Source organism: Rhyacophila brunnea, unplaced genomic scaffold (genome assembly GCF_057557595.1).
Source record: "Rhyacophila brunnea isolate RB1 unplaced genomic scaffold, BYU_Rbru_1.0 scaffold_18, whole genome shotgun sequence".
Lineage (NCBI taxonomy): Eukaryota > Metazoa > Arthropoda > Insecta > Trichoptera > Rhyacophilidae > Rhyacophila > Rhyacophila brunnea.
Genome location: NW_028232837.1, coordinates 30,138,483 through 30,164,845, shown reverse-complemented (window position 1 = coordinate 30,164,845; position 26,363 = coordinate 30,138,483). Strand labels below are relative to the sequence as shown.

Genomic DNA, 26,363 nt, shown 5'->3' with positions numbered 1-26,363 from the left:
GGAACCAATTATGTGCGAAAGTCGAGGTCCTCCTGTATTCGTATAATTTTAGATGATAGATTTATATGCCAAAATGTTTTAAACGGTTCACCTTTCAATTATAAAATTAAACAATTAGGCATGGCGAATGTGATTATTTTTATGGTTGTTATTGCTTGAGACCACTTACATTAAGTCTATTACATCGTTTTCTCTCGCTCTGCACCACTGCAACTGGTTTCTGTCAAAAATGTCAAACTTCACACTAATGTAGTATCTTTATACCTTCATATATCATTAATTTATTTAACGATAGGTAGTAGGTCTATGTACAATATCCCTGCATAATATGTGTACACATTTTATTGAAATTGCAAGGGTCAATAAGATAATTCCATTTTTACTTGACTCGCGTTGCAATAATTTTAAATTGTTCAGTTTACCTATCGAGACAAAGAAAGACAACTTTCTCGAACTATAAAAATGTGAGTTAACATCATTTGAAATTCTAAACTCAATTATTCTCATCATTGCAAAAATACTTTTTAATCTTAATTAATCATTTACTTACCATAACTTACTGTTGTCAAGTTTACACGCTCGTTCGACTGCCATATTATATATCAAAAATATTGTTTCTCCAGTACTTCAAACAGCCTAATCAGAATTACAATACTGAAATGTGTGTGAAAATACTTATATGTCAGAAATATCCACAAGTTGCAGGTTTTGCTGTTCATATGCAGTTGGGAGATTAAGAGGTCTTCGTCTTCTCTTATTCAGCGGTAACCGAGTATTTTTTGAAGAATCATTCGGTACCACTTAAAAATAAATTTTTGTACACTAGGATTTTTTGTCAAAATGCAAATGTCAGAAGGTACCCATGTCAAATAAAAACATTAGTTAAATAGGTATACATTATTATTATGAGCGTTAGTGAATGCGTGATATTCCAAATGCTATTATAGAATGGAGTTAAGCTAATTACATTAGGTTCTAATTGACCGTAAAGCGTTATGTCATATTGTTTAGTATTAATTACCGTTATTCGTATATTATAATATATGAAACTGTGATAGATGATTGGGGAATTAGGATCAGGCTAGCGTGCATATATTCCGAATGTAAAAATTAAAAAAAAATGTACAATAATAATATAGTTTATTGCCAAGAAATAAAAACAATAAAATCATACAAACACACTTATCAAAAGATTGGCATTTACATCTCTTCTTCTTCTTTTTGTTGACCATCTTTTTTTTATTGCAATCGACTGACACTCGAGTCATTTTTAAATATTTTCTTGACCTTATAAAATACAAACTATTTATTTTATAATGCTTTTAATAATATATAAAGATCTATAAAATTCATTTTTAATATTATTTGTATTTTTTCATTACTCTACAATATACTTTATTGATATACTATAATATAATATATTCTTCTTGTAAATTGCTTAAGACTATAATTATTCTTTTCAGATCTTAATTTATCTTTATCTTAATAAATTAAGAGTATTTTTAAGACACGTTGTGTTCAAATCTGCAGTTTTATTTTGAGATTTCTTTATACAAAGAATATTTTGAGGGTCAGATCTTTTTTTGTATACAAAAGGGAAAAAGGATATATCTTTGGTAAGATATCTTTTGAATAAATAGTTATTTTTCTATTTTAGGGTACAGAGTATATAATATTAATAATAATAATATGACAAACATAAAACTGCACATTTATTTATCACAAGTAAATAATAAAAAAAAAAGATCAAGTACATTGCGATCACTATCCGAAATGATCTTGGCAGGTTTAAAATATAATTTAAATTTTTTTTTGCCTTCTGAAGTGAATTTTTTAACTTAGCTTTCTTTATAATATGTATATACCCGTTTACCTTTTGTCCAGTGAAATGATATTATTATTGTATTTTGCAACGTTAGAATTTGAATAACATGAAAATCAAGCACATGCGTTGAGAGCTTTGGTTGAGTTATATTAAAGACAGAACATTTACTTTCAATGCGAAACACTGAAGGAAGATTTTCTGTAAAAACATAAATTAGCCCGCACCATACAAATAATGTTATTGACTATTGTAAAGCTACTCAGTATTTTGTTCTTTTCACTACAGCACTGTGATGTGAGACGTGACACTAAAAGTAAATTAATAATTAGCTCAAAAGGCAGTGTTAAAATAATAATAACAAAAAAACAGCTTCGAAGCTAAAAATGATGACAAAAGTTAATCTTATCCCTTATTAAGTACCCTTGAGATGACATTACGAGATTCTACCGCACGTACGGTGTCGTCATGCAGTTGAAATGATAATATTACAACAGATTCAATTCAATTCCACAAAAGTGAAGAAAAACTCGTTAACTGATTCGATTTCACTTTTACACGAAAGTGAAAAAAAGACTCATCGAGTGAATCAATTTAATTTTCACAGAAATGAAAAGACTCATTAAATGAGTCAATTTAATTCGACAGGAGAGAGAAAAGACTCGTTAACGGAGTCGATTCAATTTCACAAAGGTGAAAATAGAGTTGAGCTCTGCAAAATACAGTTTTCGTACTATAAAATGTTTAAAATACAAATGGAGGGAATCGATTGTGAGAAATAAAATATTATAAAATTTGGTAGCGTAAGTAACTGGCCTGTCAAAGGTTCGCTCTGACAATCGCGTTCTCGCTCGCATGAAGAGAATAATGATCTTACAATCTGTCGGATAATTGATAAAATGGCACAATTCAACATAACATAAACAGATGCACAGCTTAACAAATCTTACTCAATAAATATATTACAAATAACTTGAACATAATAATAAAAACAAGTCGATTCGTTGTGCTCCCTATTCGCCCGTTTGGCACTTCATTTCAACACCTTCATTACACCTGACAATCTAACGAGCTCGTCTACTTAAAAGTAATAAATCGAAAATAATAATTATTTTAACAATATTACATAATATTATATTATGTAGATCGGCGATGAGAAAATAATAATGTAAAAATTATGCTTTAAAAAATATACAAATGAAAGAAAAGAGCACCGAGGCCTATAAAGCCACTCCGTCGTCGATGATTTATGAAAGAATGAATTCTAAAGCATACTTTGAGCTCTTTTTAAGAACGAACTCAATGAGCATTTACAAAGCATAATCAAATAATATAAGTAATCGAATGACGTGAATGAATACATCTCAATACAATTCTAAGTAAAACTCCTCGCTAGAATATTAATATAATTAACATTGATTTTTAAATCTATTATATTTAAATATGAGATTAAGGCACATCTTGTTGCACAGTCAAAGAAATCGTGACTCGATAGGTCACGGTGAAATTAACAATAATTTAATTCTTTTTACTTATAAAACTGTATCGCAACACAACACTGACGATTAGTGACGATGATGAATTTAAGATAATTACAATAAGTAATAATAATGTATACGATGAACGAAACGTAGCAAAAAGCACCTCACTGCGAGATGACAACCAAATACAACAATGGCTATGTCGAGATTCTAATCTTCAGTTACGAGACGTCGTCCCGTGGTGCCGTCGAATGAATGGATTATTTTGGCGTTGACTACAATACAATTAATACAATGCTGAGTCGGTTTATACAGGGTGAAAAGGATTACACTACGGAAGCCTAACTACACATACACAGACGACTCTCTACCTTCTCCGTGTGGCGGATTGACAGTTGGAGGGGGTCGGTTAACAATAAATAGATATATATATATATATATGATATTGTATTAAAATAGATATAATAATGCAGGCGGTACGGGTGTCCCAAAAGGCAGAGCGGAAGTTAATGCCGCCGACGAAGCTACAAGAAGAACGTGAAGGAGGTGGCGGACCGAGGTGGAGTGAGTCTCGTCTGTCGTCTTGTTAGTCCCGCGGCGCCTCGCCACTTGCCAGATTGCCCGACTGGCCGGTTAACGAAAAGAGAGAAAACAGAATGTTAGTATCCACCCCGAGTACAATGTGACGGGTACGAAGTACATTGGCGCGGGCGGAAAGCGTTCGCCGTCCCAAGCAAAGCGACCCAGGTTAGCAACCACGACTTACAAATTTATTAATTCATTTACCGACAAAATGACGCACAGACAATTGGATATGAAGCGTTTAGTTTTAAATCCTGCTAGAATAAATCATCACTACAGTCTATCTTATTTTAATGTTTGAATCATTAGTTTTAAGTAAATCAAAATCGAAGCTCAAATCAAAATATCCATACATATAATAGATAATGATTCCGGTTAGTGTGGGGCACTACACACATTTGTGATGACTGATAACAATAAAATTCTAAAATGATGATTTTCCATTATGACAAGATAGAAATGGAGTAATGAAATATATAAAATCATAATGTAAATGAAGTTTGAATGAAATAGGCTTTTCCCAATTTAGTATTATCTCAAACTCAAAAGCTGATTTTAATGAATTTTAAAATTAGACTAGTTTTTTTAACACCAGTTGTTTTTGCAGTTGAACGCTTCCTATATTGACTGTGTGACACGTTGGCAAAAGGAAAGGTGAGATTGGCGCGTGGCCGGTGACGGGTGACACGCTTTCCGCGCGCTCTCGGTCAACATGCAAACTTGTTGAGCGCGCGTTTGCATTTTGACGCATCTTTTTTATATACAAACAGGTGGCGCCAGGAGATCTTGGCCTTGTGGAGTTAGTTTGGTTTAGTCTACCCACGGTCTTTCGACCGGCACTTCAATGCGCAAGTTATTATTCATAGATAGATACATGATACCATTCCAAGTGTTAATGAGAACATACGATTTTAATTTATACGGTGCAAACTGAGCTGACTCAATAAAATAATACTCATTTGGTTTTTGGTAATTTCCTTTACTTTATTTAATTCACAATTTATTTATAGTCTGCGTCAAAATAGCACCTCTCATGACAATACATCCGATCGGCCAACAGGACAGATCTCAAATTTATAAATTACCAAGTCAAATTACAATTCAATGACACCTAATCTATAACCTATTGAAGTAATTTTGAAAACTGCGGAATGATTTCACTTCCGAAAAAAATTCTGGCTTACGAAGAAAAATCAATAATTACGGAAGGGTAATGTGAAAATTTTAAATGAACCGTAAGCTGGACGGAGGAAGCGAAATCGATCGGCAGGATTTATAGAGTGACAGATCGAACAAAAGTTGCAAAATTTCCACAAAGGCCCAAGTCATGAGGCGAGTTTTCAAAATACAAATAGTAGAAAAAATAAATGAAGGAATAAGAAAATATAACTAATCTTAAATATAACCTTAAAATATTACACATAATCGTTACATATATTACTCTATTACATAAAAACTACTGCACATTGTGGCATGTGTCCATAAAAATAATACAAAACAGTCATTCCAGAAGACAACAGACAGACTGGAATCGATGGCACGGCGACTCTGGAAAGAAGGACTTCACAACCTTTCTTGTGTTTCACTTTTATTTAATTCGTCAGTATTTTCAATAATGGTGAGTATTTTTTTTAAATAAGACAAAATAAAGTATTAACTACATATTAAAAAAAACTAGTAAATATGAGTTTAAATAACAAAAGCTATGTTTCATTATAAGTAATTAAGTTACAGACCATTTATTAAAAATACTGCCACTTTGTCTAAAATACTGATCAAAATTGTAGAAAATACCGACCAATCAATAAAAAAAAATACTCACTTTCTTTAAAATAATGTACTTTTCTGGACTAGTCTAAAAAAATAGCCAATCGGATGGCATTATAATGTATAAATATAAAAATAAATAAATCTCTGGGTAACAATGTAGAAAAACTATAATTAAAATTGCAATAGACACGATGATCATCGTCCTTCTTTCCAATACAATAAATATGCAAACAAATAATAAAAAATAATACAAAAACCGTAGAGGTAATAAAAAGGCAGGTCTGCGAACACGACAATACGGCACAACAATATCGCTTTCTGCCGATTCTTCGATTCCTACTTATAAATACTTTGAATTCTTTAATCTCGCAAGTGTTGTAAAAAGACTGCCGCGAGATCTATGGACGCAATTTTAAATGAATAAGTGTAATATAAATTGGCAGAGAGCGAAACGGTTGCATAATTACCGCATGACGTGAGATGGCACAGAAAGAGATATAAATATATACAGGTCGTCAGTAAAGCGTTGAGACAGAAGAAAGTTACTCAAAAGATTCTTTTACCCGATGCTTATATAATCAACTGTCAAATTAACAAACCTTCGTGAAACTTTTAATATACTTCAACATAAATTATAACTCTTACGAATAAGACAATTAGGATCTTGTGGAACTACATATTATCTAAATAAATTAATTGCTAGCCTTGGTACAACTACAACTGGGTTTTCAACATTTTTTTTATTGATATCAAAATAATATTCTAATAAATAGGTAGCTAGGTTGATATTTTATCACATTTTGTCATGTTAACACACATTAAATTTGAGAATCAAAATAATTGTTATTTTATTCTACTAAAGATTTCAACTTTCTAGTGAGAACAACTACTTCTTATTTCCAAAATAACTTAAATAGAAAAAGTTAAGCGGTAGTTGGTTAAGTAAAATTAAGTTAATTGAAGGTAAGTTAAGTTAAAAGTATTTTTTAACGGTTAGGAGTGAATGTTCCCTCTAAGACTAGGTTCTGAGTACGATTGGTACATTTCTTGTGGCTGTACGCTTTACGGAGACGCGTGGCATAGAGTTGTGTTGATATTTGTGAGCTCACCTCGCGCAGGGGGTGTAGTGTTAGTGTCTGCGTTTGCGGTTAAGAGAGGGCGCCGGCGCGCTGGTAAGGATGATCTCTCACTGACGCCAAATGCCGCCGCCCCGCCCGAGCGCCTGCCACGCCCACTCCAACGCCTACGGCACCAATGGAAACACTGATAACCACTGACGCTCGCATGTGCGTCATGCACGCACATGCCGCGTTCAGTGCATCGCGTCTTCATCGGAATCATGCGCCTCTGGCATTACGCCAGTGCTACTTTACTGATGCCATCGTGGACACAAAATGACAAAGGGTATTATTCCCTGAGAAATCCATCACTCTAAATATGACATTTAAAATAAATCGAAAACAATAATTACTGTTAAAATTGCTGTATTTCCTTTTACTTGAATTATAAAGATCACTCCATTTTATAATTAACTCAACATTATTACCACAGATTATATAGGAATTAAATGTTAATTCTTAATTCAAATTTATTGCAATCTGAATTTGAAATAAGATCCAAAAACTTTAAAATTCTAGAAAAGATATTTTAGACATTAATTGAAATAAAAATTAATGAATAATTATTGTGTATCCTGAATTTCCCAGGGTGTTTATTCCTTGTTCACTCCTTGCATCTGAATCTACATTGTCGACAACAATACTATGCTAAATTTCTATCTTCTGTTGTCTATCATATTATTATAATGATACAAGTAATATAATAATATAATTACACAGTGTAAGACAAACGCATTTGAAAATAGTACTACCATTTTAAATAAAAATATAAATAAGTAACATTTAAGTCTGATTAAATAGTATACAACCTGATGGACAAGAAGTATCTGAACTAACCGAGCTATAATACATTCCTTGTAAAAAGCCGCCCCAAAAAATACCATAATTTCAATGATTTGGTAAAAAAAATAATTATGGGCTTCAATAAAAAAAAATACTGTGTTGGATAAAATCCATTTCTTTAATTTATTAAAATTTAGATATTATAGTTTCAAAAAGAGCTGCTAGATACATATATTTATAATTTTTAAAACGAAACCTCGGTAACCGCTCGTGATTGGTTATTGTTTACTCATGCGTATTTTTTATGTTTCATGATTTTTAGGTTAGTGTTTATAGGAATGCCATCTAATCTTGAATTTATATACTGCTCAAGAGTCATTAAATTTCTTCATGCAACTGTACGAACTAATATAGATTACATGCCAAAAGATATTTGCAATTTTAGAATTTACCTAAAAAGCTACATTTATTTTAATATATAAATATGGTTAAAGCAAAGTCAAAGTATTTTTTGAAAAAAGGTTTTTCGAGGTTTCAATAATCCCTTAAGTCTAAGCATATTATAATATCATAACAACCTACGTATGTCGAAAAACTCCCTGCTTTATATTGCCTCATTCAAACTAACACGCTAACGTAAAATTTAAAAACTTGAATATAAATACTTAATTAGACTATTCATTTATATTTAGAATAAAAATGCCATTGATCTTTTAAAATCTAAACTCTAAAGACGGAATCATATTCCAACATTTTAACATCCCAAATGTATAAATAAAAAAAGAATATAAAAAAAAATGTCTTGCAACACCGGTTTCGAGAAAGAATTGAAAGAAATGGTTATAAACTTAAAAAGAAATGTCATGGCTTATTAGACCCCTTTACTTTTAAAAAAAAGGTCTAATCGTAGGACACATCTCAGATCATATTTTGTATCTTCCGTTGATACTTTATTTTAAAATTATTGTAAAGCTTATAAATGGCATTTTGTCTTCTTGGCTTCAAATTCACGGGTAAATTAGACTCACCAGAGTCCAAAAATAGTTAAAGTTTCAAAAATATCTTTAATAAATTTAACTTAATAGTTTGGCATCTAATTTAGTATTTTTTTTTCAATTTTCGATTCAACTACAGCTACCATACTTAACATCGATCATATAATTGATCAATAACTAACTAAATATAAATAACTTAACTTTAAATAAAATTGGTAAAGAATCATCATAACAATGTCAGCATATAAAACTCTACATTATTCATAAAAGCATTTAAGCAGAAACCGATTAAGTTTCTTTGGACTCACTGAAATATCGCAGAGAACAAAATATTCTCCTACGGCGCTTAAAATACAACATGAGAATGTGCAATCCTTTGAGGAAAGATGTACTATTTTTGTATCTTTTTTTATTCAATAGAATATTTAAGCTGTGAAAAGTATAACCCTAATAAGTATAAGTTACGCTAACCTAAATATAAATTACGACATACTTTCTTAGCTGATGAACTATATTTGACGCTCAGTACGGTAAGTATTGCATCGTAGGTACAAAATGGTTCCACGTATTATATTATTTTCTGTGTTAATTTATAAAAACTTTCAAGTTATTGATGTTAAAATATTGTTAAATCTGTTCGACTACTAAACTTTCTAAACTTGGTCCCGCGCACTTGTTTATAATTTTACAAAAACGACTTGTTAAACAATTATTATACATTGGAAATAATTAAAATGTGAGTAGGCTACAAACTGGGGATTTTTTTAACTAATTATGTTTAACTACAATGCAATAATTTCGCCAATAAATCGAAAATGTCAAAATTCTTATTGCACCTACTCTGGCTTAATAAATCAAAATAAGGAAGAATGGTATACAGAAATAAATGAATTTTTGTTATTTTAATTTAGAGGTAAAATATGTACATAGCTGGTTTATGGTTTACTATATTTCACTATTTATATTGGCGTTTGACTTGTTCTGTGATAACTATTTTTATTCAGTTTTAAAAATAAAAATTAAAAAGACTGTAATAAGTATTAAAGTAGATTAATACTTTTTAAAGATAATGAATATCGTAAAAACTAGACTGAGCTCAAACGCGAAGACTGATGTCAATTAGAATATTTTTTAAGTCAAAATTTACTTAGACATCCGTACATATACGTTTTTGTGATATTCATTATTGTAAGTTTAGTTGAGTAGATTCACACTGAATTAACCATTTATGAAAAAAAGAATGTTTTTAAAAGTGTTAAACTTGTTATTGACGAAAAAAAGATTAGTTATGTTACAAGCGGGGATCCGTTAACTAAGGACAACACAAACGCTGATTAAAATCTGCGAATTCTATCATAAAAGTGGATTTCGCTAATAAAAAAATAATACTTTAAAGTCCACCACCGGAATATAAAAAATGATTCCCTAGAAATGCGCTCAAACATCAGCTGAGCGACAAGACAATTGTATAACTAACGGTCTAACAACAAAAAACTCGTGCGCTTATGGGCGACTTTTCGACTATGCTCACCTCATCATTGTAAAAATGTACTAATCCTAATAATAATTTCCATAAAAAATCATTCTTAAATAATATACAATAATATTCATCTGTATAAATAAAAATAATACTAATTATTTTCAGCTATCAAAAGACTTTATATAAACAGATAAAAATCTCCTTAGCATAAATAAAACTATGACATTTTTATAAAAGTCAGAAGACGGTTCTTCGTCGGGTAGCATCTTTCAATACGATCAGAGGTCCGGGACTCCAGAGAGATCTGAATCCTTAATCGGCTCGGGAACCACCACGCCCATTGCTATCTCCGCTCACTATGACCACTATCACCAGGGACCTTCGCAATACATTATTTCGGTTTAACCAAATATCCCAGGAGGTAAAAGCCAAGAAATCACTCACAAAAAAAATATTTTTTTAAATTCAAAACGGTCTATGAGTCAACATGAAGTCTCAAATATAAAACAGTGTAAATGACATTTTGTTTGATAATGAAAAAATATAATTAAAAATTCGCAGTAAATTGGTAAAAACTGCAGCTTTGATTTATCTATTTATGGTTGTAAATTGGTGGATCGTGGCTTTTACCCGCGAACCATATCATATAGAGTTTGGTCGGATCCCAGACAAATTTCGGTCGGGTGAGTCATCTATCGGGGAGATTGGCAACCGGGCGTGGGGTTATTGAAAGTGTTGTCGCAGTGGAAACAAGACTGAGAAGTGGTGAGTTGCAAATGGTGTGGCTGTCGGTATAAGTGGGAAGTGATCAGAGGTGATGGTGATGGCCGATGTCAGAACCCGGCTAGCAGGTATCTGGTCGCTGCAAACCCACACAAACATTCAGCAAAACATATCACATTACACCATTCGTTATTATTCACTGAAGATAAAGTCTCAGAATCTTATTTCATGAATCTGATTGAAAATCGCCGGTCAGTTGGAAAATGGTTTATATAAATTTATTCAGTTCTTATTAATTTTGAGTATGGTTTTACTCACAATCACTTGTTAAAGTGACACATTTTCGATTATTGGATCATTAACTAACTCAACATGATATCTTTTCTTGAAACAAAATCGGCTCAATCTTCCAAATCCATATGTAGATTTTATAATCATCCATTTAATGGCTAACTTATAGTTAAATAAAATTGTAGAAATGTTATACTTGAGTCACTATGATTTGCAGTTAGAACCTTTTTCCATCTGAATGGTGAATTGTCACTTAGTATATTTTTCTACATGATATATTTTTATTAAATCAAAACTAAAACTGCGATTACAAAAATAAAACCATGTGGATATTATGCTAAGTGACAACTTTCTACAGATTCATTTTTTGATATTATCTACATAAATGGCAATAAATTAAATTAAACGTATAATCTCAATTTTTGAAAATGATATAGTCATTAATGCAATTGACTTTAACTTATTCAACATTTCGTTGTATTAGGATTGAATAAAACGTTTTCATTTTTATATACTATGTAATAGTTTTAGTTGAAAGAGTTTAGCAAGATAAGTAGAAATCAAGATATCACTGTTTTAACATTATTTACAAATTTATTATTCGAGTGATGTTAAAACATTAATTTTTAATCTACAAATTTTGTTAAAACTTATTCATTATCACTAAAACTATTATATAATTTTAAAAAAAGTAGTAAGTAACAAAAAATATTTAAAATTAATCGAAAATGTTATTAACCCTTTTCACTCACATTTCATAAAAATTTATTGAAACTTTAAAAATAGTTCGATAATTCTTACTTTATTTTTAATTCACAAAACTGTGAGTGAAAAAAGGAAATAACCCTTGAAAAAAATAATAATTTTGATAAGAATTTAAGATGTTAATGCGTGTTTGTTTGTTAGCACAGTATTCAAGGATAGCCTTCTCCATTAAGCGAAGTAAATAAAGTTATATTAACTAACCTAACCTAAATGTTGAAATACGTCAACCTAATCTAAAAACAACTTTATTTACATTCTGTATTTTAAAGCCTCGTACCTAGCAAACCTGTCATTAACGACAATAAACACTTACGTATTAAAATTTATTATCGATTATGTGAAAATCAATAAGTACCTATTTTGCGCAAAAAAAAAATTTTAATAAATTAATTAATTTTCCATCTTTAATCAATTAAGTATATTTTATAATGTCTAATAAATGTACAAAAATAAATATTGTTAAATAAAAAAATATATTAAATTGTAATTATGTACCTGTATTAAATGTTTTGAAAACTGATCTAATTCTAAAAATAGTAGTATTTTAATCATGAATCTTTCGGAATCATTCAGAGTCCTTGGTTATTGATTAGTATTACCCCTAATATGGTGAAAATTCACACCAAAGTAAGGACAGCTGATGGTAAAGAACCATTTGAGATTTTAAAAAATATCTGCCCTTGTTTTTCTTTCGCATTTAACCTGTTTTGATATTTTGTATTTGATTTACACTGAATAAATATTTTTAATAGTGACGTTACTTTGTAATATATATTATCTGGCTATGCCGCCATTAATTAATAATCATTTCTGAATCTAAGCGTGAACATTATAGAAAACGTTATTTCTTAAATAATTCGATTTTCCTACCTATGTCATAATCAGTTATACGTAGTTAATTTCTTTTAGTTGCGGTGTGACAGAGAAGACATTAATGTTAATGCGGTCGTTATTTTGGATATGTATATTAGAACATAAGTTAATATAATTATAAATATGTACCTACGTTGTTAAGCACTATGTATTATTTCAAATGCGAGTCTTGTGTAAGATTACTGGTATTAATTTAGTGATGGTAACTGAGGAGTTTTTGTAGAAATAGGTATTAAGTGCCAATACTGTATATAACATTCCCTACAAACAAGCACAGCTTTTTTAAGATAGTACCAACACACTAATTTACATGTTCAACTAATTTTGGTTTTTGACATTCTTTTTTCTATACTTGAAAGGGAAAAAAAAATATTTCACTTATTAGCAATTAGACCCATTTCTACAAACACTTCTCAATTTCTAATACAAAAATATTTTTAAAAAACATTTTCATATCAAGGAAATGCAATTAATATTTTTTTTAATTTCAAATGAGACCTAAATAAAAAAATAAACCATTATTATATTCTGTTTCATTCTGAAGTCTGTAAAAACGATGTCATATTAGACCACAGATTTACTTATAGACTGTCAAATTACATTTGTTCAAATTTTGTTAACACAATATTCTCTTTTTCATCAAATCAAGTGGATTATATTATCATCTCTACAAAGTCAATTTATCATAAGAAACATTTTTGTTATAATATTAATGTCATTCATAATAAATTAACTTTGTGTGAGTAATATAATTCGATAAGATTGATTCAACAGAGATTTTACTTGTTTTAACAACCTTTCTAGTAGTCGAATCCATCTAAATCACATTTTAAAAAAAACCCCAACCCACTGGGATCATAGAGAAATGCTTGTTTTAAAACTTCTCTATTATATTTGTAAAAATAACTCTGCATATTGTCAAATGACATTATTAAAAAGTTTTTCCATCAATTTTGTAGGTTATCTGAAATTTAAGATTTCACGAATGTGCAAGATGAATTAATAAATAAATAAATAAAAAATACCAAACAGTAAAAATAAATACATTTCAGCATTATGAGTATTACAACTTGAGTGTGTATTAACGAAATATAAGGGTTTTAAAATTCGATTTGCAAAAAATCTTAAAAGTTATTTTGGACTTAAAAATTTACTTTTTGGTATTTTTAAGGTGTTTGAATTTGTTAAAATAAAGCAAGGGTGAATTTAGTACTCGATAAAAATGTGAGGCATTTTACTGATTAACGTCAAGTTACAAATATTTAATAACTGTGTTAGGGAAGAGTATTTGAGCGTTAGAAATCAACTGCAAATGTGATTGTCATTAATTATTAATGCATGTAGCCTAAATAAATGTGTCCTGAGATGTGATGTTTATGTGCTGTACACAAGGTATGGTACCAAGTTCGACAGAAAAAGAATCATTGACAATATTGACATCCACCAAAAAAACGTTTTAAGTCAATCAAGAGTAAGTGTCCTCTCCTATGACAAAATCTTTTTTCTTTGCCATGGACTAATCTAGAATAGATAAGACAAGAAAATATTTGTTCTATAAGAGAAAATGTATCGCACATTCGGTGCAATAACACCATAAGTGCAAAAAACACTTTTTTTTCAGAAGCATTTAAAGATTGTGAACTTGATAGAGTCATGGTTTCATGATTTGACATATTATGAAACCTTTGACGAAAACTATAAGAACTACCACTTAAGACATCTTTTTTGACCTTAATCTAAATTTTGATTTTTTAGCACTTGTGACGTTGTTGCACCGGATGTGCGGTATGGTGAATTCAGTTGAAACAAAGTATGTCCATTGGATTTAGACTGGGATTTTTTTTAAATGACTTTTTATAGAATTTAGTTTAACTGATTGATTTCGTAAGAGACATCTCAAGGCACATAAGCAATGGGGGATGATTTTGTATGTGAGTGTGTGTTTGTGTGTTACGTGTGGTGTGTCTGGATGAATGCGTCAGCGCGCGTACAACCCACCCGAATGGTCGGCGGTGGCGTACTCGGCAGAGAGCAGGGGGTTCCCGGCGGCCAGGGCAGCGTACCCCGCGTAGTCAGCATAAGGGCTGGCGGCGTAGATGAGCTGGTGGTCCAGCGGCAGGGAGGCGGGATGCGGGGGTGCAGGGTGCGCCGCGGCATGAGCGGCGGCAGCGGCGTGTGCTGCTGCGGCCGCGTGGGCGGAGGCGGGGGCCCTAGGAGACAACAATAGAGGGGCCCCGAGGGGCGTGTTGGGGCCTTGGGGGCGCAGGGCGGAGAGTGCGGACTGGGGGCCTCCAAGGATGCGCTGCGTCTCAGCCGCGGCGGCCGCCACTCGCCGCCACTCCTCGTCGCACGCTGCAAATGAGGCGAACAGCATGTCAGCGTCTTTCGATGCCGCGGGGGGAAAGAAAAATTTACACAGGTAAGACATTATGCAGGTTAATGATTATTAATTTGTTAGCATGGGTGACGGTGGCGATCGAATCTGTAGCTCGGTTGACAGTTTGCACTGTGTTCACATATCACATGGAGGGTGCAAGTTATAAATGTACACCTTTTTAAAAATAAAGATTAGACAATATTAGAAACAGAATAAATTAGGGTTTTTAATACATTTTAAAACCATTTTTTAAAAGATGATAATTACTGTCAAATTTTCAACTCTCCCAGAAAATTACAATGGTATACATACAACAATCGTCTTTTAATTTGAATAACACCAGAAAGCTATAAAATTCCATCGCAACCGTTTGAGAAAAAGGGATGCTCTCCCTGAATGAACCGATGGAAAGATAAACACTCACTCTGTTAAATGATAACTTGCGCCAAGTGTATTGTTATCCAATGTTAATTACTTATTAGTCAGTTACACAAAAACACAACATTGTTTCAGTAATAATGAAATTATAATTAATAATAATAGATGAAATATCCTGAAACCCTGACAGGACCCTTTCAAAGTGAGCATCTAAATTTCCAAATTAGATTTGTGTATGAAAATATTAGTGAATCATTGATTGTTAAAACACCATATTGGAGATAGGCTTGTTTTTATTAAAACTTAGCATTATAATTTTAAGAAATAACACAGATAGGTATATATTTTTTTCATATCTTCTCTTCGTATTTTAATAATCCTTGATTAACAGTAATAGAATTAATTATTAACGTTGATTTGATCAATATTCATTTTTAATAATTAAAATTATCAGTTCTCTCAATTTATTATTCAATCTGATAAAATTTAAAGATTATGTTAAGCTATTGTTTTCCAAAGAAGTCAATGTAATTTTTTAGAAATTTTCTTATTGTAGACTACATCACATTTTTGTAATTTGACCATTTTTCTGGATTTAAAGCACTCCATGACTTACGAAAAATATGTTCCACAGTGTAAAAGGTAAAATTTAAAAACAAAAATGATTGGACGTAGGTATATATAACGCATTTTTAATGGACGTTTATGAAATATAACCAAAATCATAACAATATAAATTGTAACTGATTCGACAAGTCATGGAATACCAGTATTGGATATATTTGACCCATTCGTCATACTTAAAAAAAAATCATTAAATCATTTTACATGGGAATACCTTGAAAAATAATCATTTAAACTCATAAAAAATATTATACATTGTGAAAGTTTTTCATTAATTTTTGGGTATTTGAGTAATTTTGGGATTACTGTAAAGAAACATATTAATATTATCATCCTCACAAAGTACATACATATCCATAGAATAAAAACAGGCTTCAGTTTCATACCCCCTCCCCCCACTCCCATTTACAAAAAAAAACACATGCATTTTCAAAAGCAAAGTTAATGATAAGAGCAGTTGGCTAAGTTCAAAAGAAAAATACATAATATTCATTTAGCTGTTCAGTCAGTGGCTTGAGTTAAAAGTGAGTTAATTTGCACATAAATACATATTATTAATATATGATAATGACCGTCAATATGACAAAATCGGAATCCCATTTCCTATTTTTAAAAAATACACGTAAAGCCAATTTAAAGTAAGCTATGTTAAATATATAATAATATGATGGACAGGATAAAGCGAACCTTTCGAGTCATTGAAATTACGAACTTTGTATCATTCTGACGAATGTGTTACTAACCATATTTAAATTACTATTATTATATTATTATGATTGCAAATGTATGAACAACACCTGTTATAAAATAAATATACTTATAAGAAAGTATATAAATATTATATGAAAAAAGAACAATGATCTTTCCACAACTCCAGAGGTAAGCAACGTGGGACAGAATTAGTGAATAAGGTTTGGGAATCATATTATGTTTTAAGACTTAATGGTTGAATAAGCCATTACTTAACACGTGACATCCGTAAAATATTTTCCAAATAAATGTAAATTTATTACTGATAATTACTACTACAAAATAACTTTTTAACTGACAGACTTTGTACTAATTCCTATGTAATTCACATTCCAATTATTGGAATTTTAATATAAATTTATTAACAAATAACACTGTTATAAGAGATTGCAAGAGTTTTTTAGCCATTCACTTTAACCTATTAAGATAATGCTCTGGCTTCAAAGCACACATTGAAAAAGTGAATTTTCCAGACATGGTATTTGAACTCTGAAGCCACGGCAAAATATTTTTATACAATGTAAAATTATCAGTGAATCGGACCATAAATCAAACAGACATGTGTTGAAAATGTCTCAAATTCTCGAGAATGTCATTCAGTTTCTCAAGAAATGAGAATCTCGAGATTTCGTCAAAAAAACTTTAGAAACGAGAATCAAATTTTCTCATTATTTTTCGACAGTTATTATTGATAACGACTCCCCTACATATCGTGTATACAGACAGCTTTGCAAATTAGAGTTATTTTTAACCATTTTTATGTATATACCTATGTATCTGTTTTCGAAAGAACTGTAAAGTTCTGATCAAATTGAGGTGCATGTGGCCTACTATCACGTGACGTCACAGTAAGCTGCCGCTACGGGGAAAAGGTGTGTAATGTCATTTCTCTTGGTGTTTAAAATGTTATTAGACTCATGCTCCCATCCTGTAGGTGTAGCACAATGTGCACAACCTTTAAACGAACATTGTCAGCAAAATTTGCCGAAATCACCAGAACAACAATGAGGTCACCTCACGTTAAACTGCATTGCATCTACACCTGCATGACTCAATGAACGTTTTTCCTCATTTTCTACATGCCTGCACATTTTCGACTCACATGTCAAAGTCACGTTTTTTTGTTTTTGGTGGTAGCACTATGTATTTTCTGTAAGAATAGAAGAAGGTTGGGTTCTGTTCAATTTTTTTTTTTTTAGAATTATTAATAACCATGTCCTTGCTTTTTCGTATAAGGTGGTTGTCAGTAATTTTGAAAAATCGCAAACACCCAGGCTTTGAGAAAAACACATATTGTGTGTCCTGACCGGGAATCCAACCCAGGAACTCTCGGGTGGAAGGCAAGCGCCTTACGCACTGCAACACGAGAGCCGCCTGTTCAAAATATTATATATGGATATAATATCGTAAGTAATTTTAACGCACGCACACGTAGAAACTGTTAAAATTAATTGAAATTAGCATGAATAATTAATAGTAATTCAAAATACTAATACATTAGAGTTGGCACTCTCTATAATTGAATTTAGAGAGGTGGTGATCGTTCAAAATATTCTGCAAAATGATGAAACCATAGACTAAATTTGTCACTGTGACAGCGACGTGACATGCATCTCAATTTGATCACAACTTTAACGTACTCATCCAGACTAGGTGTCACATAGACTATGTCCATTTAATTTAATGCGTCAATGGTTAAAATAGATTGCCTAACTTCAAAATTCATAAGTGTGTAATAAAACTTATGCCGTATTGAGTTTCCATGTAAATATTTTACATTGTCAGCGTGGAGGTTTAGGGACGATTAGCTTGTGGAGTAGTTTTGGATGATAGGATCCGTGGAGAAGGATGGACCTTTGTTATAGGTTTACGTGCCTGAGTCAGAAGAGTCGAGGAGGCGAGGGTGTTGTGTCAAGAACGGGAGGAAGGTAGTTCCATCAAATCGGCTGATTCCTGCATAAGGACAATAGTGAGCTTTTACCTCGTGGCACAATCAATACATCTCATATTTTTGTTAGTACACAAACTAGTTAATGTCAAATAATATATAAATGGGCATACACAGAGCGCCTTTGAATCTTCATCGAAAGAGATTTGTAGTATACAGTAGGAATAATTTTCAAAAAAAATAATGAATCTCTAAGTGCTGTGTAAAGATCGAAAATTCATAAATGGAATGTTGTGAATCTAAACCTAAACAATAGCTAGACTATAGATGCCGAGTAAAGTCGAAAATTCATATTTGGAATATGTTAGGAATCTAAACTTGTTTAAGTTGTTTAATCCATAAACTTGATGGAAAAAATATGTGTCATTATGATGCTAAATCTTTTCTCATCGAATTGACATTTAATGATGATAATGCAACATTTAAAATATAATTTTAAACGTAGTTATTCGTTCAAAAAACTGAAATAAGTAGGTATGTATTTACCAGTGGCGAAGGGTGGAGGTAGGCTGTTACGATCCAACATAAATAGTCCACAACAAACTTTGTCAGCCTACCTACATATTCGTTTTCATTGAATCAAGTCTACAATTTACAGATTGTGTTGGTCGGTTTTTAAAAATTTATTAAACCCTGCCTAAACCAAACCATACTAGTTTTGGTATATTTTGGGCGATACAAAAAAAATCTGCACAATTTTACATTCATACTCATTTGTTTTCGTTGGATTTAAGAATTCATATTAGGTAAGTACACATATTCTTGGTTAATTTTTTTTAATTCATTAAGCCCTGCCTAAACCACACTATAATTGATAAGAAAAAATATTATTCTATCTATAAAATATCCAAAGTTTTGTATGATTTAATTGCATAATTCTAGATATTTTATAGATAGTATAGAGTATTTTTTGACTATTATGGCTTTGTTTTCGCAGGGTTTAATTGAATTTTAAAAACTAACCAACAGCATCTTTAAATTATTAGTCGTATTTCAATGAAAACAAATACGTATGACTGACAAAGTTTAGTGTGCACGATTTATGGCGGATTTTAACAGCCTATCTCCACCCTTCGCCGCTGGTATTTACATAATTTGAGGAATCTTTGTAACTTCTTTGTTTATAAAGAGAATTTTAGATGGAATCATATACCTAGTAATAATTTTACATGACCCAAATGTGGACCTTTGAGCTAATACAGTGAACCAATTATTAATCAGGACAGTTTATTTTGTATCTACTTTTGATTTCCTGTTTTCACATTGTAATTTATAGAACAATATAAAATACCTTTTTGTAAAACTAATACTTGAACTTTAGTCATTGGGAATTAATTTTACCTACTTCTAATATTATAATGAAAAAACTAAATCTTGTTAAAATATAATTTTTGATCAAAAAATCTGTCAAAATCCTCAGTAATAATAAATTTGTTGGAAAATATCTAATAAGCTCTGCTTAGATTTTTTAAAATACTAATTTAAGATATTTAAACCATCTTTATGTGTCACTGACAAAATAGACATTTTGACTAATTGATATGAGAAAAGCTACTTTGATAGATGCATTCTTTGAAAAATATTCCTTCATTTTCTGATTCGAGATGAAGATTTATGAAGCATTTGTGTATTATTAGCGTGTAGGTATTCCAATAGTATATTTTTTGGTGATTATTATTACAATGTTTTATTAAAAAAAAAAACTGTTTTGTTGTTAATGGTACAATATGTGAATGGGTTAATAGTTTTGTTATAAAACAAATTCACTTTGTTATGAAACAAATTCAACTTGTGTTTTATGCAATATTGTAACTTAAATATTTATAGGTATGTCAATAAGATGAAAATTATTTTTGTATATAATCGAAACTATTATAAACAATCGATATAGGTATATACAAAATATGTATTTTAAAAAAATTGTTTCACGGATTATTTACAGTTGGGAAGATCTTTTCCATTTTAATTAATTACATTATCACTAGAAATTGATAATTAATTCACAACCAGTTTATAAATAGCATCATATCCATTGATGGCTCAGTATACTAGGAAGTGTTCTATGAAATATAAGCTGCATTCATTATCGTAGAAATTCATTGACCGCAAAGCCATTCTCTAGGACATAGCACCTTTTAAATTTTGCAAATTATTGATAATGCCAAATACAAATATTGACCAAAATCACACAATGAAACAATGGAAAACTGATTTGGATTAATCACTGATTGGACATGCGACAATAATACTCATACACTCCGCACATGGAGTTCCACCAAACACCCGTGAAAAGACACTAGCTAAACGTGAGTGTGCGTAACCCCAAGAAGCGTACCTGAGGCGACGGCTGCTTTGGCGCTTGAGTCTCTGTAGGTTCCATTTATAATGGCCAACTCCATCAATTGGCGTTTCTTCAGTTCATCTTCGCCATCGGCTTGCTGAAATGACCATCAATCAGGATAAAAATAACATCAATTATTAAACTCGAATATTTTCAGAATATTATTATAAAGGTGTGTAAGTCACATTAGTGAACAATCATATTCAGTTACATCACAGGTTCCTAAAAAGCCTACACTATAAATACTTACATGAATACCTGTTTTAAATGGTCAATGACAATGAATCTCAAATGTACCTACCTAACATATTTAGATAATCTGAGTGATGACGTCAAAATGGCGTATCGACAAAAAACGAGGTTTTAGAATAATAAAAAGATCTACATGAGTATCAGGGTTCGAAATGGACCGGAGCGGCATTCCTGTTCATGAAATCGGTAAAATTATCGCTCCGTCTTGTGGAAAAAAAAATTTGACCGTCTGAGCTAGATAGGCCATATAATAGAAAATCTAACACACCTATTTGTATGAAATACACATAAAATTTGATAACTATGTCTTTTAACTATGATAAGTATGTATTGTTCTTTAGAAAACTGTCGAGCGCTCCGGTTCGTAAACTTATCTATTTCGAGCGCTGATGAGTATAGATAAAATAGATGATTTTGAACTATAGGGAAATCGTTTAGTTACACAAAAGTACACAGCAAGTAAATATAAATATTAATACTTATCGATAATCTTAACATTTTTTTTACATCTAGAGTTTCCGTAGTTTTATTAATATATAATATCTTAATTCTGTATGTAAATTTTGATTCCTGTTAGGCTGTGGACCTGTTGAATCAAAGTATGTACTTACTTAACTAACAATAAGTACCTATCTGCACAATATATATATTTTTTTAATTGTGGTATCTATGATTGTACCGGTATTAATAGACGTTTGACTTCATCAACAGCTCTGGCGAGTTTGGCGGCTGCTCGGTTTTCTGTGTCTTCTACTGTCAGTAAGACATGGAGTTCATCGGCAAGGTGTTCCCAGTTTGGTTTCCCTCTGTTGGCATCCTCCTATACAAAAGATAAATGTAACATTAGGAAGACATTTTTAACCTGATTAGCAAAAACTTTATGTTTATTAGCGAATGTATGCTAATTATGAAAACAGGTAAGCTGTGAAAATTCAAAGTTCTCGTGTAAAAGTGAGGTAAGTATCAAAAATTATAACAGATGTTTAGATACGACGTTTTGGTGATATACAATCAAAACTATTTGAAATGACGGGCAACAATAATTTTAGTCTGATAAAATTTACAATTAACTAAGATTGTAAATGTTCAGTTATATTAAAAAATAGTAATAAAAATAGCCACCAAATGTTAGTTAAACTTATATTTTTATTAACATGGGTTAATATCGTCTCTGTTCTGGCAGAGCACACTAACTGGAGAATACTAGTTTTGAGTAATTTGACTTTGAAGTTGTTAAAATGTTTGAAATGGTCTATAATGTGAGTTTATTAAGTAATCGTAAAAAGGATGACTTTAAAATAAAAACTGTTTATTTATTATGAAGGTTTCCAGACGGTAAAGTTTGAAATAAGGAACATTTTGGTATGACTAAATCAATATGTAATTGTTTTGAATTAGTGTCTTCTGCCAGAAAAGTGACGATATTGTGTTGAGTTACGTAATAAATGATTTAATGAATATAAAAGTCACGTGTCAAACCATTTAGTCAATAGTCAGATTATCGTCGCTGTAGATTGGTTTGTCGAATATCCGTTTTTGTTAAAATCGACCTTTTAATGCAAAATGATTTTTTGTATCTAAATGGACCAGAACCACCCTTTTCTTTAAATTATTTTGTAATGTTTATAATATGTATGTTCATAATAAATAACAACAATTTAAATACCTCCATGTATTTAAATATGGGATAATGAAATTTGTTTTTTGTCTCCTGAACATTTGACATTTGGTCTATTCGACAAACTAATCCTTTATGTTGTTATGTTGTTACGATAAATATAAATTCTTTACTGCGGTTATCAATGATATTATTATGTAACTTTTATATTCCAAAAAAATGATTAGACACAATGAATGGAACTTACCTTCCCAATTTCTAAAAAGCAAATTTGTTATTAATACTGAAAACAAAATATTTTAAGATGATTGAATTAATATGTAAGAGAAAAAATTTAATTTATTGACTCATGCATTTTATTAAAATTCTGATAACAAGTTAGTTTTTAAACACAAATTTGAAGATCTTAATATTACTTAATAATACGAAAAATACTAATTAAATAATATTTTTTACAGTTTAATACATATTATAGTAGGTATCTAAATTACCTGTTAATGTTTCCCACCTAACAAAATTGAAAGCTGTTATAGAAAAAATATTGTTAGAACAAACATACACCATTATTAAAAAACGAAATATGTTATTTGTGTAAAATGAATGATTGAATCTTGATTTATAAATCTAATTCAAAGTGGTGTAATGACATTAGCTGATTTAATAAAAGTATTTAATAAATATAAGTAGATACTTATGTAGGTGTGTTAGAAGAGCATATTATTTCACATACCATTGTACATTATTTTAACATACCACATAGTAGCAAAGATCAATGAAAATTAAATTATGCACAATTATTACAATAATATGCTCTATTATTTTAAAAATAAATTCGCTTAGTCTTCCTAGTAAAAACAAAATGACAACGTGAAGAAGCTGTAGGATTTAAAAATGTAAATACAATGATAATGCATGTTATTATGATAAAGCAATTTCCATACGTCTTATACCAGGGTTAGCGAACCTTTTTACGTACGCGTGCCAAAATTTCACAAATATTATTTTTTGGCTGTCTAACGTGCCGAGCATTTGTTGGGAAAAAATAATTTTTAAAAATTCTATTTTAAAAAAATGATGATGTTCTAGATACCACTCACAAAACATAACACACATATAGCTTTATCATTTTTTTCAATCACGCCATATATTTCGGTCCACCAATTTTGAAACTGTTTACCAGAATTACTAGGTACTACTACCAGCTTTACCAAGTTTGTTTATTATTTGGTGCAGTCATTTTTTGTGGGTAGCAAATTGACAAAAGAATTGTTCCGTTCAAATGAGGCATTCTCTCGCTACAGTGGTCTCAAGCATTGTAAATCGATCAAAATTAGAGGTTCGCGGCGCGGCATTCCCCGCCGCCTGATCAGGTTAGTGCGATTATATGTGATGCATACAATCTAAGGACCGAACTATGCAATTATATATTTAAATTAAGCGCAATGATTATTCTTGAAGAGTATTTCCATGCTATTTTTTATACAATGCGGTCTGTCATTATAGATTAGTTAATATAGATTTTTTTGTCTCTCTTCAAACGCGTGCCATGCCAAACCATCTCGGGTGCCACTGGTGGCACGCGTGTCATAGGTTCGCCACCACTGTCTTATATAGTATTATTTTGTACAATGTAATCATTTGGGTATTAATATGATCATGATGTCAATTTGATCAATTACCATCAGATACATGAATCTTCGATTGAGGTTATGTCATAGTTCCATTTGACTTTGGTTGATTTAGCATACCAATCGAAATGTGAATCACAGAGGTCACGGCGATGAACACATAACAATATTATTATACCAGAAATATTACCATAAAACCGGTAATTGAGAAGGTACAACGCTATTAGCAGTTTTTTTACTAGTAAGCATCATTTACAATACAATCTTGCTCATTTTTTTTAATTCCACGACATTACAACAAACAGAAAAATCCTGAGGTGCTTATTGGCGGTTACACTCTTTTTCACACTTAATATTGGACTTAAAACATTGTGTACCTACATCACTGGTAATAGAATATCGCTAGTGAGTTATGTAACAAAACAAATGTTAGAAGCATGATATTATTATAGTACGTACCTACCTAAGAACTACATACTGACAATTTTTTCTTCATTTTTACAAAACGATGTTGTGACGGGGCTTGTCGAAGGCCCATGTCTTCATCCGTATGAAATACGGAAAGAAGACGAATAAATAGAATGCTTCGTATTATTAATTGTTCGATTTCTAGGCGCGCGCTTCTCTACTTACCCTCACCTCAAATTATCAACATAGAATTTGTTTGATTTCAAGACATCGAGATTTAAGATGAAAGTTTAAAATGAGTCTACCAAAAATATAGTCTATAATCAATATTGGTCAAGTCGTCAAACAGACAGGCACTACAATTGTATTGTTACTATCTACAGTATCTACTATTTAACGTACTAACATGTTTCGACCACATACTTATTATATTTATTATATGCATACAATGTATTTCAGCGAAACAAGTCCCATTTGAATTAAAAATAATTTCAAATTGGTTATGATTTTACCACCAAGGCTTTTGTGGATGGAAATGAATTCCGAACAATCAAATCTATACCTATATTCTGATTTAGTTCCATTTTTAAACCGAGTAACCACCAATGAGGATGTGTCTTGAACTATTAGAAATTCTCAGTAAATAAATGCTTCAACCACATTATTATATTAGTAGATAAGTCAAATATTTTATTAATACTTATTTGAATGTGCATATTTATTAAATTAAATTAAATTAGATGATGTTTAATCAAAGCAGTAATCAGTGGTGAATAGTTATTAAAAGTGAATCAGCATACCTTCTTTTTGTCTCGCATTGAACCTTTGCCGCGAACCATGATCTTGCATCCTGTTTCTTGTTCCAACTGTTTTGCTGTCATTCCTCTTGGGCCAAGAATTCGACCGACGAAGTTGAACTGAAAATAAAGAAAGAGAAAATAAGTCAACAAATGAAAAGATAATAATATGTTAATCAGTTTTGTATATTAATAGATCGTGAATGAATATTTTATTAGAATCATTAGTAAGAATCTATACTCTAAATCTTAATACTACATAATAGGACACATTGATTCACTTGTAGTGTCATTTCATTACTCGTTATTAGCCTGTATACACATTAACGCCATATGAATACCCCCTCTATCTGCTAGCTTCTACTTTTCGGCGGAAGGGTCAAGAAGCGAGCGGAGAGAGGGTCAAACCCAGCGTTTCGTGGTGCATGTCGATGCAGGTTTTACTTTATTTCAACTGCACCCCGATTAGAATCTTTAATTGGATAAATTTGGAATCAAGTAAGTATGTACCTGCGTCGACGTACGCTAACTGCAGTGTCGTGTATTTGAGCCCTTAGTT

General features: G+C 31.1%; 1 protein-coding gene across 7 annotated transcripts in view; it reads right to left on the bottom strand.

The window, feature by feature from the left end:
• Positions 1–1,123: 1,123 nt before the first annotated feature.
• Positions 1,124–26,363, bottom strand: part of how (protein held out wings) — a 291,175-nt gene continuing 265,935 nt past the window's right edge. Inside the window, exons 3-9 of one of the 7 annotated variants that reach the window (XM_085945046.1) lie at positions 25,808–25,924; positions 22,033–22,173; positions 21,096–21,198; positions 18,688–18,765; positions 14,682–15,065; positions 6,765–6,898; positions 1,124–3,928 (exon numbers count right to left, since the gene is read on the bottom strand). In XM_085945046.1, the coding sequence (XP_085801172.1) occupies positions 6,804–6,898; positions 14,682–15,065; positions 18,688–18,765; positions 21,096–21,198; positions 22,033–22,173; positions 25,808–25,924 (918 nt within the window). In that variant the 3' untranslated portion in view covers positions 1,124–3,928; positions 6,765–6,803. The other 6 variants (XM_085945051.1, XM_085945048.1, XM_085945050.1 and 3 more) reach the window with 6 other exon arrangements.